Source organism: Camelina sativa, chromosome 11, assembly GCF_030686135.1.
Source record: "Camelina sativa cultivar CO46 ecotype springtype chromosome 11, ASM3068613v1".
In the NCBI taxonomy this organism is placed as follows: domain Eukaryota; kingdom Viridiplantae; phylum Streptophyta; class Magnoliopsida; order Brassicales; family Brassicaceae; genus Camelina; species Camelina sativa.
The window spans coordinates 5,645,282-5,659,628 of record NC_141890.1 but is presented as its reverse complement, the minus strand read 5'-3'; the positions used below and the strand labels follow the sequence as shown (position 1 = coordinate 5,659,628).

General features: G+C 38.6%; 6 protein-coding genes, 1 long non-coding RNA gene and 5 other non-coding genes across 14 annotated transcripts; 3 read left to right on the top strand and 9 right to left on the bottom strand.

The window, feature by feature from the left end:
- Positions 1-33: 33 nt before the first annotated feature.
- Positions 34-899, bottom strand: LOC104721926 (small ribosomal subunit protein eS30z/eS30y/eS30x). The gene is made up of 3 exons (XR_757094.3): positions 779-899; positions 555-692; positions 34-266 (listed from the first exon to the last, which is right to left on the bottom strand). It is a non-coding gene; the product is annotated as a small ribosomal subunit protein eS30z/eS30y/eS30x (long non-coding RNA).
- A 189-nt stretch (positions 900-1,088) lies between these two features.
- On the bottom strand, positions 1,089-2,312 carry LOC104721925 (large ribosomal subunit protein eL31z). Of its 2 annotated transcripts, none has more exons than XM_010440003.2 (3): positions 2,190-2,312; positions 1,916-2,030; positions 1,089-1,548 (listed from the first exon to the last, which is right to left on the bottom strand). In XM_010440003.2, exons 2-3 carry the CDS (start codon positions 1,996-1,998, stop codon positions 1,269-1,271), a joined length of 363 nt encoding a protein of 120 aa, XP_010438305.1. In that variant the 5' UTR covers positions 1,999-2,030; positions 2,190-2,312; the 3' UTR covers positions 1,089-1,268. The 2 variants fall into 2 exon arrangements, with proteins under 2 accessions (XP_010438305.1, XP_087331674.1); XM_087475548.1 differs by having other exon boundaries at positions 2,186-2,274.
- Positions 2,313-2,409: 97 nt separating this feature from the next.
- On the top strand, positions 2,410-4,325 carry LOC104721924 (uncharacterized). Its single transcript, XM_010440002.3, has 7 exons — positions 2,410-2,892; positions 3,012-3,097; positions 3,288-3,366; positions 3,444-3,503; positions 3,621-3,742; positions 3,853-3,924; positions 4,032-4,325. The coding sequence occupies exons 1-7, from the start codon at positions 2,527-2,529 to the stop codon at positions 4,132-4,134; spliced, it is 888 nt and encodes a 295-aa protein (XP_010438304.1). The 5' UTR covers positions 2,410-2,526; the 3' UTR covers positions 4,135-4,325.
- Positions 4,326-4,347: 22 nt separating this feature from the next.
- On the bottom strand, positions 4,348-6,404 carry LOC104721923 (large ribosomal subunit protein eL28y). The gene is made up of 4 exons (XM_010440001.3): positions 6,118-6,404; positions 5,837-5,998; positions 5,393-5,556; positions 4,348-4,635 (listed from the first exon to the last, which is right to left on the bottom strand). Exons 2-4 carry the CDS (start codon positions 5,982-5,984, stop codon positions 4,516-4,518), a joined length of 432 nt encoding a protein of 143 aa, XP_010438303.1. The 5' UTR covers positions 5,985-5,998; positions 6,118-6,404; the 3' UTR covers positions 4,348-4,515.
- Positions 4,719-4,815, bottom strand: LOC147933663 (small nucleolar RNA R24). The gene has a single exon (XR_015573264.1). It is a non-coding gene; the product is annotated as a small nucleolar RNA R24 (small nucleolar RNA).
- On the bottom strand, positions 4,876-4,972 carry LOC147933662 (small nucleolar RNA R24). Its single transcript, XR_015573262.1, has one exon. It is a non-coding gene; the product is annotated as a small nucleolar RNA R24 (small nucleolar RNA).
- Positions 5,033-5,129, bottom strand: LOC147933661 (small nucleolar RNA R24). Its single transcript, XR_015573261.1, has one exon. It is a non-coding gene; the product is annotated as a small nucleolar RNA R24 (small nucleolar RNA).
- LOC147933660 (small nucleolar RNA R24) lies at positions 5,187-5,283 on the bottom strand. Its single transcript, XR_015573260.1, has one exon. It is a non-coding gene; the product is annotated as a small nucleolar RNA R24 (small nucleolar RNA).
- Positions 6,291-6,362, top strand: TRNAP-UGG (transfer RNA proline (anticodon UGG)). The gene has a single exon. It is a non-coding gene; the product is annotated as a tRNA-Pro (tRNA).
- Positions 6,405-6,458: 54 nt separating the features above from the next.
- On the bottom strand, positions 6,459-8,371 carry LOC104721922 (F-box/LRR-repeat protein At4g29420-like). Its single transcript, XM_010440000.2, has 2 exons — positions 7,868-8,371; positions 6,459-7,628 (listed from the first exon to the last, which is right to left on the bottom strand). Exons 1-2 carry the CDS (start codon positions 8,310-8,312, stop codon positions 6,727-6,729), a joined length of 1,347 nt encoding a protein of 448 aa, XP_010438302.2. The 5' UTR covers positions 8,313-8,371; the 3' UTR covers positions 6,459-6,726.
- A 105-nt stretch (positions 8,372-8,476) lies between these two features.
- LOC104730389 (small ribosomal subunit protein uS8my) lies at positions 8,477-9,754 on the top strand. The gene is made up of 3 exons (XM_010439999.3): positions 8,477-8,709; positions 9,088-9,248; positions 9,351-9,754. The coding sequence occupies exons 1-3, from the start codon at positions 8,580-8,582 to the stop codon at positions 9,447-9,449; spliced, it is 390 nt and encodes a 129-aa protein (XP_010438301.1). The 5' UTR covers positions 8,477-8,579; the 3' UTR covers positions 9,450-9,754.
- Positions 9,716-13,918, bottom strand: LOC104721920 (uncharacterized). Of its 2 annotated transcripts, XM_019232230.2 has the most exons (8): positions 13,561-13,906; positions 13,302-13,434; positions 13,104-13,207; positions 12,847-13,018; positions 12,612-12,749; positions 12,320-12,518; positions 10,440-12,220; positions 9,716-10,255 (listed from the first exon to the last, which is right to left on the bottom strand). In XM_019232230.2, exons 1-8 carry the CDS (start codon positions 13,599-13,601, stop codon positions 10,250-10,252), a joined length of 2,574 nt encoding a protein of 857 aa, XP_019087775.1. In that variant the 5' UTR covers positions 13,602-13,906; the 3' UTR covers positions 9,716-10,249. The 2 variants fall into 2 exon arrangements, with proteins under 2 accessions (XP_019087775.1, XP_010438300.1); XM_010439998.3 differs by having other exon boundaries at positions 9,716-12,220; positions 13,561-13,918.
- Positions 13,919-14,347: the final 429 nt, after the last annotated feature.

The following is a 14,347-nucleotide window of genomic DNA, read 5'->3' as shown; positions in this document are numbered from 1 at the left end:
AGAATTGTAATGAACATCGATTGATAATAAATATGGTCAAAAAGTCGATTTGATTGAGAAATGAAATGAGAAAATTACATTGTCTATAGATATTGCAGAACTCGTACTAACACGACTGATCCATCACCAAAAAAAACAAGTAACACATTAAACGAGACAGCAAAACAAAAGAAAAATGCAAAACTTCTCCAGCTTCATCCAGTGATCGATCAACTTCATCTACTTCTCAGACGAGTTGGGTCCTCTCTTCTTGCCAAATCCAACAACTGCATAAGATGAAAATAACAGACGAAATCAAATTCCAAAATCACTCATTAAGAAAGAATTTTTTAAAAAACGTATACTAACATAACACACATCACAGAGTTGATACTCTTATGGAAATGTTTCAAGAATCACTAAGCATATACCACAAGAGCTAATTCAGTTCTCAAAACCATAAGAACACTGAACAATACACAAGTGTTATAGTAGACCAGAACTAGTAACTAACTAACTTAACAACCAAGATTAGAGATTCTAAGAAGTGAAAACGGAAAAAATAATAATATTACCGGCGGTGACGAAACGGCGATTGTGTTGCATCCTTTTGTGGGCACGGCCACGTGGCTTCTTCTTCTTATCCTGTTTAGCCACTTTCGGGGTCTGACCTCTCACCTTACCGGCACGAGCCAACGAACCGTGTACCTTACCTAATCAATCATCCATTCCAAACACAAAAATCATCAATGAAAATGGAATACAAAAAAAACAGTTCAAGAGTTAAGTCTTTCTTTACCCATGATTCTTCTGACGACGGAACTGGAGCTCTGTCTCTCTCTCTCCGGCTTTAAGGTGGGCGGCGATTAGGGTTTTCTCTTGAGTGATATATTTAACCGAGGAAGACGATCTTTACGAATAAGGCCCATTCCAAATTTATTAATGGGCCTAAATATTATCATTTAGAAAGCCCGTAAAACAAAAATAGTAGGTTTAGTAATTTGTATTTCTTATCCAGTTTTAACTTGCCGTTTTACGGATTTACCGATTTGTCTGAGTCAAACCGGTATTATAATTACAATACTGGTAATTTGTTACATCGCAAACACTTCGAGATCATCTCGGTTAAAAGTTCAATGTTCATAGATTAAATCATTTAAATCCATAAACAGGTAGGTACGCCTTAGAAAGTGACTATAACTTGAATGATGAAGTGTGTCTTTGTCTTTTCATATAAACTGTAACGGGGTGATGAAACAAAGAAGCTATATTGTAGTAAGATAAGTTTTTTACTCGTCTTCCTCGATGACTTTGGTTCCCAAACCAGACAAACCTTCAGCTGGGATCTCAGCCACAGTGACGAGTGAGAAAAACTCTTCCTTTGCATCTTCATCATCGTTCCTCTTGCGAGCAACACGCACTCTGATTCTCCTCGGGGGACCTCTGATTCCTTTGCTCCATATCTGCTTGTTGAGCTTTACATCAACTCTTACATCTTTTGTTCCCATGGCTTTCTCTGAGAACTTCCTGATCTCTTTTATGGCATTGGGTGCCTTCTTCTTGAAAGTGCTGTTCATATTACCAAAGACACAGCATTTGTAAAACTTGTAAAGTACCAATCAGAAGAAGATAGTAACCCTATCACTCATAATAGCTTTTAGTAATTAACCAAAGAGACAGAGATTATTGGGTGAATCATGGAAACATTAATGCATACATAGAGTTCTACTTCTACATATTGAATTGATCATATAACTAATTTTACAAGTCCAATGGTTCTACAGAAAGTCATTACATCTATGGAACTGAGCTACTCCAAATCAGTAATTCCTAACATCACAGTACCTAAGCAACAATTCAATCTGAATAAGGAAAACTAGGATAAATGCAAGCTCATGATTTCACCATATAAATCAAAGATTGTAAATGTTATTACCAGCTATGGAGACGCCTGTGGAGATTGATAGTGTACTCCCTTGTAACCACCTCCTCCTTTCTCCCTTTACCACCTTTCTCCATTATACTCTGCCACTCCTCACTTCAGCTAACCCCTGCAAATTTCGTGTAAAGCCAAAGCTAAATCACTCCAACACATTTCATATACATAAATCAACATGTCTCAGCATTTCTTATTACAAACAGCACAAAATCAACACGAGAAATCAATCAATCTCAATCTCAATCTCAATCTCAATCTCAGTAGTACCTACCTTTCGCGCCGTGACAAGAACGGAGATGGACAGTGAACAACAGAGAGAGTAAGGAAAAAAAAAAAATCAAACCCTAGAAAACCCTAATTTGCAAGCTTTCTTTCTGAAGCTGTCCAATGGATCAATTTTAAGGCCCAATGGGCTTTTGTATTCTTAATATTCACAGAGTGATCTGATTCTGCCACGTCAGCTTTAATATTCGTGTACGCTCACGTTCACTGTAAACTACGATAAACCCCCTTCACTTCATCTTCTCCAAAACCCAAACCCGTGTTAGCTCTCAAAAGCTACTTGCAGAACTCAGAGGCGAAGTGAAGAAGAAGAAGAAGATTAAAGAATGTTAAGGTTTCAATGCTCTCTTCATCTTCTTCAGCCTTCCATGGCGAAGAACAACAACCACTCGAATCTTTTCCCACATAATTTGGCGCCGTTTCGTGCCACTGGCACGATTCCGGCACCGAAGGTCCAGGGGATACGTGCGAGTTGTTCTAGGAAGATTGGGAAGTTACGAGTAAATGGTATAGATCGAGAAATGGAAGAAGATGTGATAGAATTTGGAGAAGAAGAAGGAGAGGATGAGTTCCCGGCGAGGAAGAGAGGCGTTTACGGAGCGAAGAAAGAAGATATAAATTACGATAAAGACCCTGAATTCGCTGATATTCTCGGAGATTGTTTAGATAATCCAGATAAAGCTCAAAAAAAGGTAACAAAGTTTATATCTTTGATATATGGATCTTAATTGAGAAGCTTGTTGAGCTGAAACTTTGAGTAGCCTTTGATTTTTGAAATGGGTTTAGTATCATCAGTGAACTCTTTTTGTAGATGGAAGAGAGATTGAGGAAGAAGAGGGACAAAATTATTCACACTAAGACTGGTTCAGCTACTTCGATGCAGGTCTCGTTTAACAAGTGAGTGGCCTCAGATTTTATTCCTTTCCTTGCTTTGAAGTTAAAATTGCTTATATGTGATGCTCTTGCTTGATTTCGCTTGCCCATCTGATTGATCTGGTAGATTAATAGTTTTTGATATCATCTCCCTGATCTTTTTCAATTGTATTTGGTTGTCTGTTAACTCTCTTGGTTTTTGTTGTATTGTAAGATTTGAGTATTCCAACTCATACATGTGGATGGAGTTTTACAATGCACCACTGGATAAAGACATTGCCTTGATCACTGATGTAATCCCCTCAAACTACAAATAAGCCCTGAGCAAATCACTTGTTGCTTTTTTTTATTGATGACTGTAATTTTGCAGACAATTCGTTCCTGGCATATCCTTGGACGACTTGGTGGATACAACTCCATGAATATGCAAGTATGTCTCTCTCTTATCGAGGAAGTACAAGCGTGCCAATTTATCTACTCAGCTTTTTTTTTGTTAATCACACAAATAAGTATAAAGCTGATTTCTCTTTTGCCCTTATGGATGCAGTTATCACAAGCACCACTGGATAAGAGGCCAAACTATGATGCTATCCTTGGAGCTAATGTAGAGCCCACTACATTTTATAACATCGGGGATCTTGAGGTTCAAGACAACGTTGCTCGTATATGGTGATGACTCTTATTATCCTAAAAAGTTTTAGTCCTGTGACTTTAGATTGGCAAACTTTGGTTGCTTTTGCAGATTTTCTTCTCTAACGTGAATAATATGGTTTTAACAGGCTTGATATTGGGACCTCGGAGCCGTTGATTCTTGATGTTCTGATAAATGCATTGACGCAAATTAGCTCAGAGTGAGTTTAGTTCTCTCTCTGTCTATTGACTAAAACTTGTTTCTAAAAGCTGGATATGATTCAAAATTGTGGAAGCGCTAACAACGTTGGAATATGTTTATGTCCAGTTATATCGGGATAAAGAAACTTGTCTTTGGTGGATCTGAGTTCGAGAGCTGGAAAGAGAATATGACATCCGAGGAATCTGGTTTCAGAGTCCACAAGATTTAACATCATCTTACACTTATAGATAAACCCTTTAGATTCACATCTGTTTCAGAAGCTACAAGTTTCAACATATGTTTTTTTCTTAGATTACATGATCTATAGGCAAATACAATGTCAAATTGGCAACACATTGTTATGATCAGATGATGCCAGACTTGCAGCTCACCAATGATAGTAGCATTTTCCATCATAAAGCCAATGATAATAGGTTCATACTAATAATACTTTTGAACTTCATTAAGTGAAACAAAAGATGATGGTGGTTTAAGCAAAACTCTCAACTGTTCAAGAAAAATCTTAACCTACACGGAGCTGTCTGAAACTCTCAATGGGCTCACAACAAGCTTTTATAGAAGGTAATATATTAATTGAGTGGTGAATTCTTCAAGCTTGTCTGTTTCTCCTCTTGGGACCAGACTTGGCGACTCTAAGACCTTTGCTGATAACGCTGAGCCTAGCAAGTGCTGCCTTCTTCAAATCAGGCCTGTAGTAGTTGTCCACCACCTGTATAGAGTAGACAATAAAACGATTAGCACATCAAAAACAGTAACAGAAACAAATTTGAAATAATGCACAGAAAAAAAGATTTATCTCAGAAGCCAAGCGTAACAATTATATTTCATAGAAGAAATACCCCACAAAGGAGTACCTCTCCTTACGTGTTAGCTTTCTCATCACTGATAAAATTTGCAAAAACAAAAAAAACAATGTACTCTTAGATTCTAATATGGTTAATGCTTTATATTAGCTCAGAAGCCAAGCGTAACAAATGTATTTCATAGAAGAAATACCCCACAAAGGAGTACCTCTTCTTACGTGTTAGCTTTCTCATCACAGATAATATTTGTCAGAAAAAAAGGCAGACGAAAACACTAGATTGAGAACAATAACTAAAGAAGTTTTAGCTCAGAAGCCAAGCGTAACAAATGTATTTCATTGAAGAAACACCCCACAAAGGAGTACCTCTTCTTACGTGTTAGGTTTCTCATCACAGATAAAATTTGTCAAGAAAAAACAAATTAAAACACTAAATTGAAAGAAATAGCTAAGAAGTTTTAGCTCAGAAGCCAAGCGTAACAAATGTATTTCATTGAAGAAATACCCCACAAAGGAGTATCTCTTCTTACGTGTTAGCTTTCTCATCACAGCTCAGAAAACCTATGAACCATTACCAATCCTAAATTTCCAAATACCCCCAACAAGTATAGAAACAAATAAAGCAGACCCTCTTCATAAAGCTTAAAAAGAAAGTGAGTAATACCTGGTTGACAACAGCTTTGGTCATCCTCGGGAACTCCTTCTTGAGGACAGACTTGTTAACAGAGAGCTTAGGCTTGTTTTGTCTCTTGGTCTTGGTGGTTCCGAGTACCACACCTTGGTCCTTGTCAGCTGCCTGAATGGTCACTGTCTTCTTGTTTGCCAAACCTGTAATCATATCAAAAAGAACAAATTAAACAAAGTCTACAGATTCTTATACAAATTCAATCACATAACAGCAAGAAACCAGCAAATATTCAACGAAAAGATACAAACTTTACAGATTTCAGATTCAATCTAGCAAACTCAACCAATTCAAGAACTCACTAATTACATTTCGAGACTTAAAAAGGGAAATTGACTTGTGTTCATATAAGCAACATTCTATCACACAGATTCAGAATAAAGCTTGAGATAAATCTAGAGTGAACAAGAGTTGAATCAATACCAGAGTGCTTGTAAGAGTTGAGGTTAACGAGGTTGTTGCTCTCTTTGCTGAACTGAACCTTAGCGTTACCTCTGCCGAACTGCTTCACCAAGAAACAGTTGTTTCTCTTTACGATCTCCCAGACCAGCTGTCCTGGAACTGTTGCCATTTCGAGCTCCTTCACTAATTTTTCAAGACGGAAGTATTTATTAACAAAACATAAATATGAAACGATCAATCAAGGGCTTAAACAGAATGAAGAACGACCCTAATGCTTAAGCAAAGGGATGATTCAAGCTCACCTTGATATTCGCAGACCTAGATGACGGCGGAATAGAGAAGAGAACGAGACTCGTGCCGGAATTAAGTTATGACGATGAGTTAACTATATATACACTCTCTACAAAACCCTAGTTTAGTTCTGGGAGGCACTAAATGTAAGACAAATACAACTAAACGAGTAGACTAATCAAATGGGCGTTTGGTCTAGTGGTATGATTCTCGCTTTGGGTGCGAGAGGTCCCGAGTTCGATTCTCGGAACGCCCCTTTTTACCTTTTTTTTTTGTTTTTTTTGTGCGACTAGACTTCTTTCTTTATTTCACCCTTGCTCAGTATTTCCAAACAAATTTGCATCCGTTAGTAGACTAAACACTAAACTGGATAAATGAACATTATCAACAAACACAGTTTTCTCATCAGAGGAGCAAATCCAAATCATGTCTTTACACGTTGAAGCTATAAGATCTTACATGGTTAAATCTATATTTGTATACGAAGTCTATATTGCAGCTTTAGTACAACATATGGAAAACTTCCACACATCAAATCAAATTCTTGTTACCATCATCGTCATCATCACAAGTATATACAGAAGAACTCAAGTTTCAGTTTCAGACTTGAATCCTATATCTCAGGCGCTATCAGAGAGCCACATATCTTCACCTCCTTCAGCCCATATTCCCCATTTCCATCTCACTCTCGGGTTACTCATCATGCACGCCGAGATCAGATTGGCTCTTACTCTAGGGTCTTTGTCCTGGTGAATCATCAGTCTCATATCTGTCAAGCCTCTGTAGTTATTAAGCATAGACCTGATGAACGAAACTGTTTGATGAACATCCGTATGATTTGACGACTGAAAACGTGCTGTAATTAGCTTTAAGCTATTCGCTCCCTTCATATGTACTGGACCTTTGCTTTGGAAATGGGTTTCGAAATCTGACCAAGTCTTGGGACTCAAACTAAGAGAAACGACGCTAGGGAATGCTTTGAGGAGTATTCCCAGTCCAAGTTTTTGCCTTTCAGATTGTTCTATAGACTTGACTAAATCCACTGCAAGCATTCTGATCTTGTTGCCAAAATGGGTGTTTCTGATTAGCCTGCATATGTCAGGAGATATGAGCTCTAAAGAATTCAGATCTCGAAACTCCCCGAAACTAACACCTTTAGCGTCCTCAACAGAAAAATGGAATTTCACCAACTTGGGCGTTTCAATGAGAAAAGATCTAGGCCTGCTGCAATTTAGCTCGAGTTCAAGGAGGTTTGGCGCCAGTATAGCCATTGAACGTGGAGCATTCGACACAGTCCAATGACAACTCTTTAGGTTCAGTAAACGTATTCTCGGTTCCTTCAACCCTCCAACGCCAATCAAATTTAACACTTGAAGAAAAGGGAAACACTCATTAACCTTCTCAAGATTCTCATCATCGAGTCTGATGAACTCGAGTGTCAAATGTCTGAGATTAGGCATCTGCGTCAATCCAACAACTGAGAGCCATGCATTCTTCACCTCTAATTTCACTAACTTACTACCTGCAAGAGAGACTTATTCTAGTTACTCTTAACGAACCCAAATTGATTTCTTCAGATACATTCATTACAACTGCATTTACTCGTTGTTCCTTAAACAAACCAAGGAATGCTCAAATCGTCTCATTTATGAGATCATCATCATCATCTTTTCTTAAGAATCTAAGATTGGTTCCTAATGAAAAACGCATTGCAAACAAATCCAAAACTAGAGGAAATGATGATGCAGGATCAAAACTTACAGTTTGAAGAAACTAGGGCCAAAACATCTGACTTCCTCCAGCAAGATTGAAGCCAGAAATCAGAAATTGACAACATCTCCAGGTCATCACGAACCCTAGGCAACCACTCCTTGACGAATTCGACATCGGTAAGGTACAAATCTTTGAGGTCATCTTCATTCCAGTCGTCAAACGACATTCTCTTAAGCGCCTTATCGACCCCGACTGAGATCGAGCGAATGTTAACAGAATCATTGATCAGGCTCTTGAAGATCGTTTTGAACGGTGTGACGGCGATGGGACGCGATTTGAAGAACCGGGACAATGTGCAGATGAGATTCACGGTGCTAATTTCACGCTTGAGAGAGTTCAATGTCTTGGACGCGACTCGACATCGAGCTACGGATTCGGAATCGTTGAGTAGATTCAGAATATTCAACAAGAGCTCTGGAGGTAACTCGTCCATTGGTTTGTTGTTCAATTTGGGGAATTGAATAAGGATGAAGACGAAGGAGAGAACCAGAGTTATTGAAATGTAAGTGTACGTACGTGTGGTTAAAGCCCGCACGTGTTAAGTTCGAAAGACTAAAGTACCCTTATGAATTCTGGGAAATAACAAAAGTGTCACTCACCCTTATTGATGAGTCGTCGTTGTTGAAATTGGGGTTTTATAGATTTCTCCGATTTGTGTAGCGTCGGGTTTTTTCGACCGGAGAGAGAGAGAGAGAGAGAAATGGGGAGGAGGATTTTGAACGATGCGTTGAGGACGATTGTGAATGCGGAGAGACGAGGAAAAGCTTCGGTGGAGCTCAAACCAATCTCCACCGTTATGTCTTCGTTCCTCAGAATCATGAAGGAGAAAGGTGACATTTTTCTCCCCTTTTTGCTTTGTAATTTGGTTGTTGATGCTCACCCATTTCCCAGTTTGTGCATCTGAAGTTGGTCAATTCATTGATACAAGATTTAGTTTTTCACTTTGTCCGTTTCACTGAGTGATGACATTGTGGAGTGAAGGATCTAGTTCTGTGATTTAGGTTAATTCTTTCGAAGCTTGCAAACAAGTTCCTGAGGTTGTTAGGCTTAACTAATTGTGTTTTTGGCTAGTGGTGAAGGCTTTTTTGTTCCCAAGTTTATGTTTTTGCTTCTATGATGCTATTTAGTGGTTAGCTTTACATGTTACAGAGTGTTTGATGGAATCGGCTTTGACTTTACAAAATGTTTCCTTAATAATGCTAATGTAGGTTATATCAAGAACTTTCAAGTCTATGATCCACATAGAGTTGGTAGAATAACAGTTGATCTGCAAGGGAGGGTTAATGACTGCAAAGCTCTTACCTATAGGCAAGACGTTAGGGCTAAAGAGATTGAGAAGTACACTGAACGCACACTTCCTACACGTCAGGTTTGTTCCTTTTCTCTCTCTCTCCCTCCCTATCCAGAGGTGCAGCTAAATATCATTACTTTTAACACAGCGTAACCTTGTTGATTTGTTCCATGTACGTAGTGGGGTTATGTTGTAATCACAACCCCGGATGGAATTTTGGACCATGAAGAAGCAATCAAACGGAATGTGGGTGGTCAGGTTCTTGGCTTCTTTTACTGAGTAGCTTAAGCTAGCACTTGGCAAGAACCTTCTAGTGTCGAAAGGATTCAACAAATGTTTGAAATTTCGATCCTTCTTCCTGTTGCTTTTAGTTTTTGTAACTTGCATATTGCCTTTGCATATTGCCTGTTCAAAGGGTTACGGATATCTATCAAAAGGATTCAAAAAAGTTTGAATTTTCGATAATGTAACATCTTATTCTTCTGGTTTTTGTTTTGGTATCTTTCTTGCATTGTCTTTGAACAAATTGGCAATGAGAGAACACATTTGTTGTTATATTAAAAGATCTTATTATTATTGCACTATATACCATCGCTGTTGGTCCACCAAAATAGATGACAATAATCTGATTACATATGACAAGGAAGCCAAACATGTTATACAAAAGAAATGAAATACCTCAAGGCAAAAAGTTATGCTCAGGATGCGAAAATCAACTTCACTCTACAAGCAAACAATCAAAGAAAAGAATGAGCGCTAATAAAACAATGAATATGTATATATCAACAGACGGGAAGAATGAGTAGAAGAAATTCAGCGACGAAGAGCCCCAAGCTTGGCAAATATGTCGTCGTAATCTGGGAGTTTGGGATGAACATGGCTAGATTTCTCCTTTGCCGGAGTTTCTGGCTCAGGTGATGTCACAGTTTTGGGAGGAGAGCTTGAAGAAGCTGACACTTCTTGCTTAGCCTCTGGAGTTGGCTTTGGAAGAGATTCTCGATAGTGAGAGACTTTTTCAGTTTCTGGAAGAGAGCTTGAAGTAGTAGCTGATCCTTGTTGCTTAGCCGCTGGCTTGGCCTTTAGACCTGGATTTGGAAGAGATTCTTGATAGTGAGAAGCTTTGTCGGTTTTTGGAAGAAAGCTTAAGGAAGAAGCTGCTCCTTGTTGCTTAGCCAGTGGCTTGGCCTCATGACTTAGCTTTGGAGGAGATTCTTGTTCGTGAGAAGCTCTGTCAGTTTTTGGAAGAGAGCTTGAAGAATAGGCTGATACCTGTTGCTTAGCTAGTGGCTTGGCCTCAGGATATGGCTTTGGAGGCGAATCTTGATCATGAGAGACTGTCTCAGTTTTCGTAGTAACCAGAGATGATCTTCTCTCCTGTCCCTTTGTTCTTCGTGAGATGGAAATAGAAGGCTTGGTTTGGGTGCGTGCAGCATCTCTACCAAATTCTCTCTCATCTTCATCGTCACTAGATATTGAGTGAAAATATGAGGCAGAAGCAGAGGCAGGGGTGGTCTTGTGGATCCTCCTCTCTTGACTTCTGGTGGAAACTCGGGTCGGAATCTTGTTCTCCGTGTCCTCATGGCTGACGCGCGAATGTAGATGTGTTGGCTGAGTTCTTGACTCAGTTTTTTTATCTTGATATCTGACAGAATCTATCTCCGGAAGTTCCGTCTCTGATTCATCATCACTAGAAAATGTATCTGGAGGTATATAGCTTGGTCTTTTGTCCGTGTTGCTTGCTCTCTGAGTGTTAAGTTCTTTTCTGTCTGTCTGAAAAGAAGAAGACCTCGATGGATCAACTACTGTTGGGACATGCTCTTCAACAGATTTAGACCATGTCTTGTCTCTTGGCGGACTCATTCCATAAGATGGGAGAGTTGTTTCATTCTTAAGTTCACCGGCTAGAGGTTCAATCCTAAGACCTGTAGGAGTCTCTGAGTCGGATTCTTCCTGTATCTTGAAATCATCTCCTTCGTCTTCGGAGTCTGAGGGGAAAAAGTAGCGTCCTAGATCATCAGGAACATTAGACTTTGGGGACTTATGAGATTTCAGCTTCGGGATTTCATCTACATGTCCTGAAAATTTTCCTTTGTTTTTCAGATTGTCTTCTTCACTTTCAGAATCTCGGTCATAGTCATCAAACATTGCAGACGGCTTAGGCTCAAGCAGAGAAGCCGGAGGACTTGTAGGACCATCGTCAAATATTGGAGAACTTGGCTTCTCCTTATCAAGAACCTGTGAGGTTGAGGCTGAGCTGGGTTGTCCCACAGCCTTGTGTCCTTCGAAGCTCCATGAACTTGTCTGTGTTGGTATATGATCAGGTGTTTTGCTGCTACTGCCAAGCAATGAAAACCCTAATCCTTCTTCTGGTTCACCATGATAAGCATCCTCTGTGTCAAATTGAGGTTTATCGAAAAACGAGCTATAGTCATCAAAAGCTGGAGCAACAACAACATCAGGACCATGATTGCGACTCTCTGTATCTTCAACTTCAACAGTGCTCTGAAATCTGTCTTTTTCCAAGATGCTTGGTGAATCGATATGGTCCGAGGCAGTGACATCATAGTCATCAGATAAATTGCTTGACTGTGAATGTGATGAAGCATGACTTGACTGTTTCTTGAGCAGAACACCTTCTGGAGAATGACCTCTCCTCCATGAAGCCTTTTCTGATAGCTCATCAACATTCTTCTTAGAAGATTCTGCCCTAGTAGTAGTAGATTGATCTTCTTGCCTGTTACTGCTTCTCACCATCTCTTCCTTACCAAAACCTCCGCCTTGCACATTTGAGCTACTACGACCATGTGGGGGATTGTTTCTTAAATTATCATAAGAGGATGAGTTCAGCGACTCTGTTGAATTCTGCATTGCCATCACCCGTTCTTTACTTGAAAGCTCAGCAGCTGCACGTGCAGCAAAACTCGCTCTTTCTGCAGATTCAGCAGCTGCACGTGCAGCACTTGTTGCATCAACAAATTCTGTTTCCCATGGAGATGAATCCCCATGACCTGGATTGGGATGTCTGTGTTCTCTACCGTCAGTTCTACCTCCTGTATTAAAACAAATGACGATTTGTTTTAATCTAACGGTCAGCACAAACAAAGAAGGACGAAAAAATAAAAGGAACATCAAAGATACGAAAAACTAACCAGACGGTTTTGGGTCTTGATGATAGTGATCAGCTGTCTTCTCAATGTTGAAATCAGTAGATGTAGTGCGGCTCGAAGATCTTCCATCGATGCCATATGAATTCTGCGACACATTGACAGTAGTATCTGGAGCTTGAAATTCTGGAAGTTGATTGTTTTGGATTCTTGAAGACTGAGAGTGAGAGGAACTTGCTCCACTCTGCTCAAAGAAACCGAAATTGCTAATGAGGAAACATATACTAGAAGGTGAAAGTAAACTCAGCAATATTGAACTGAAAAATGTATTACTAACCGCCGAAACGGTTTCCTTTGGATCTGATTCAACCAAAGATTCTGCTTCCCAAGTTACATTATGCTGCGCAGCAATCTCCGTAAAAATTTTGATCTTCGTTGGACCATCAGGAGCTTTAACAGACAATTTATCCACCAACTAAGCATAAAGAGACAGAGAGAGTCTCATAAGAAATCACACCTCTCTTAATACAAACAGCGCAAGAAAAGAAGAGAACACCGTTACAACCACTTACCAATCGACTGACTCCAGAATCAGGTTGCAAATAAATAGCAGCTGAAACAAAATCTTTTCCATACTTTGCAGTGAAATGCTTAACAATATCTGAGAGTTCTGAAACATCCGTTAACCTTTGGGAAGCGTATAAGACGCTCGCCACAGCTTCCTTAAGATCATTAGGGCAAGTCCTGAAGTAAGAACACAAAACAATGATCAACACATATAACACAATAGAAGAAAAAGAAACAAACACAAATAAACTTTTTAACTTACTTTTGAGAGTCAATGACACCCAAACGAGCAACAAGAAGTTCACAATATATACCAACGAGCTCATAAGCAGCTACAGTCTTCTCTTCTCTCACCACATGCTCCACCTGAGAAAGTATAATAAGCATTTCACAATCCATGACTCAAAAATCACATATTTTCATACAAACAAATGAAAAAAAAATTTGATTGCTTGCTTACTCGAATTTGAGCTGTCTGGGTTTGGCCGGACTCAAGCAATTGAGCCAATTCTCTCCTTAGTTGTTTAATCTGTGTATCCTTTTTGTTCTTTAGTATTTTCAGGCGTGACGCCGCCATTTGTAAAGCAGTTTTGCTTCATTATTGAAAGAAAAAAAAAAAAAAGAATCAGGAAAAACAAAACTATGCAATCACATCTTCCATAAATGTGAAGAAACTGGCAATAACAGAGCAAGGAGAAGAATGAAGAAACTGAATTTACCATTTAGCAGGCTTAAAACTTCGATGAAGCACCTTCTTCATTGATCAGAGAAACGAAAGATCAAGCCTTTAAGACGGAAAAAATCAAGGCTTTTTTTTTAGGGTTTTTGTTTAAGAGAAGATCAGATGAAAATGTTGTGATCTGAGGAAATTGGACCTTCTCACATGACCCGAAGAAAAGTATCAATTTTGGAGAAGAAGAAGATGAATTAGAGAAGGAAACTAAAAAAAAAAAAAAAAAAATTGACTTTTTTTTGGTAAACGGTTAAATAGGTGTTGAAGATTTTGATCACGCGTCAAAATGACAAACTTATGTAAGAAAAAGAAACTCGGAAAAAAATGAAAAAGACATGTTGCATGTCGACAGAAGAAAATAATAATCATTTGGAATTAATGTATTTCAGATTTTGTAAAGGTATTCAAATATTACATTTTTTATTTGGATATTTTTTTCGTAAATTTATAACTTACATGAGAATGTCTTTAATTATATTTGTTAAAAATGTATTTCAGTTTTAATGACTTTTTAGAATTGGGATATCAAAACTGTAGTTTATCAAATCTCTATAATATCCATATCTTTTTTGTCCAAAAGGCAAAATTATATTGTGTATCGTATCACTAGATCACGATTTATTTAATTGTTATAAATAAAGATCGAAGAGTTAGTTGGTCACATGTTTCTCATCCATATTTTGTTTTGTCATTAAATATAAACACACCGACAAAAAGATATTTGAAATACCATAAAAACTTAAAATTGCGATTTTTAGACTCATCTCTTTTTG

Bases quoted from the DNA above. Each gene is read 5' to 3' on its own strand.
- LOC104721925 (XM_010440003.2), bottom strand. From the start codon at position 1,998: ATGGAGAAAGGTGGTAAAGGGAGAAAGGAGGAGGTGGTTACAAGGGAG. The intron at 1,549-1,915 runs GTAATAACATTT...TAATATGAACAG, and splicing joins CACAGGCGTCTCCATAGCTG to CACTTTCAAGAAGAAGGCAC.
- LOC104721924 (XM_010440002.3), top strand. From the start codon at position 2,527: ATGTTAAGGTTTCAATGCTCTCTTCATCTTCTTCAGCCTTCCATGGCG. The intron at 3,367-3,443 runs GTAATCCCCTCA...GTAATTTTGCAG, and splicing joins ACATTGCCTTGATCACTGAT to ACAATTCGTTCCTGGCATAT. The intron at 3,743-3,852 runs GTGATGACTCTT...TGGTTTTAACAG, and splicing joins GACAACGTTGCTCGTATATG to GCTTGATATTGGGACCTCGG.
- LOC104721923 (XM_010440001.3), bottom strand. From the start codon at position 5,984: ATGGCAACAGTTCCAGGACAGCTGGTCTGGGAGATCGTAAAGAGAAAC. The intron at 5,557-5,836 runs GTATTGATTCAA...ATATGATTACAG, and splicing joins CAACTCTTACAAGCACTCTG to GTTTGGCAAACAAGAAGACA. The intron at 4,636-5,392 runs GTATTACTCACT...TACTCTATACAG, and splicing joins CCAAAGCTGTTGTCAACCAG to GTGGTGGACAACTACTACAG.
- LOC104721922 (XM_010440000.2), bottom strand. From the start codon at position 8,312: ATGGACGAGTTACCTCCAGAGCTCTTGTTGAATATTCTGAATCTACTC. The intron at 7,629-7,867 runs GTAAGTTTTGAT...TCTCTCTTGCAG, and splicing joins GGCCCTAGTTTCTTCAAACT to GTAGTAAGTTAGTGAAATTA.
- LOC104730389 (XM_010439999.3), top strand. From the start codon at position 8,580: ATGGGGAGGAGGATTTTGAACGATGCGTTGAGGACGATTGTGAATGCG. The intron at 8,710-9,087 runs GTGACATTTTTC...ATGCTAATGTAG, and splicing joins CAGAATCATGAAGGAGAAAG to GTTATATCAAGAACTTTCAA. The intron at 9,249-9,350 runs GTTTGTTCCTTT...CCATGTACGTAG, and splicing joins GCACACTTCCTACACGTCAG to TGGGGTTATGTTGTAATCAC.
- LOC104721920 (XM_010439998.3), bottom strand. From the start codon at position 13,601: ATGAAGAAGGTGCTTCATCGAAGTTTTAAGCCTGCTAAATG. The intron at 13,435-13,560 runs GTAAATTCAGTT...TCAATAATGAAG, and splicing joins AGTTTTAAGCCTGCTAAATG to CAAAACTGCTTTACAAATGG. The intron at 12,750-12,846 runs GTAAGTGGTTGT...CTTTATGCTTAG, and splicing joins ATTCTGGAGTCAGTCGATTG to TTGGTGGATAAATTGTCTGT.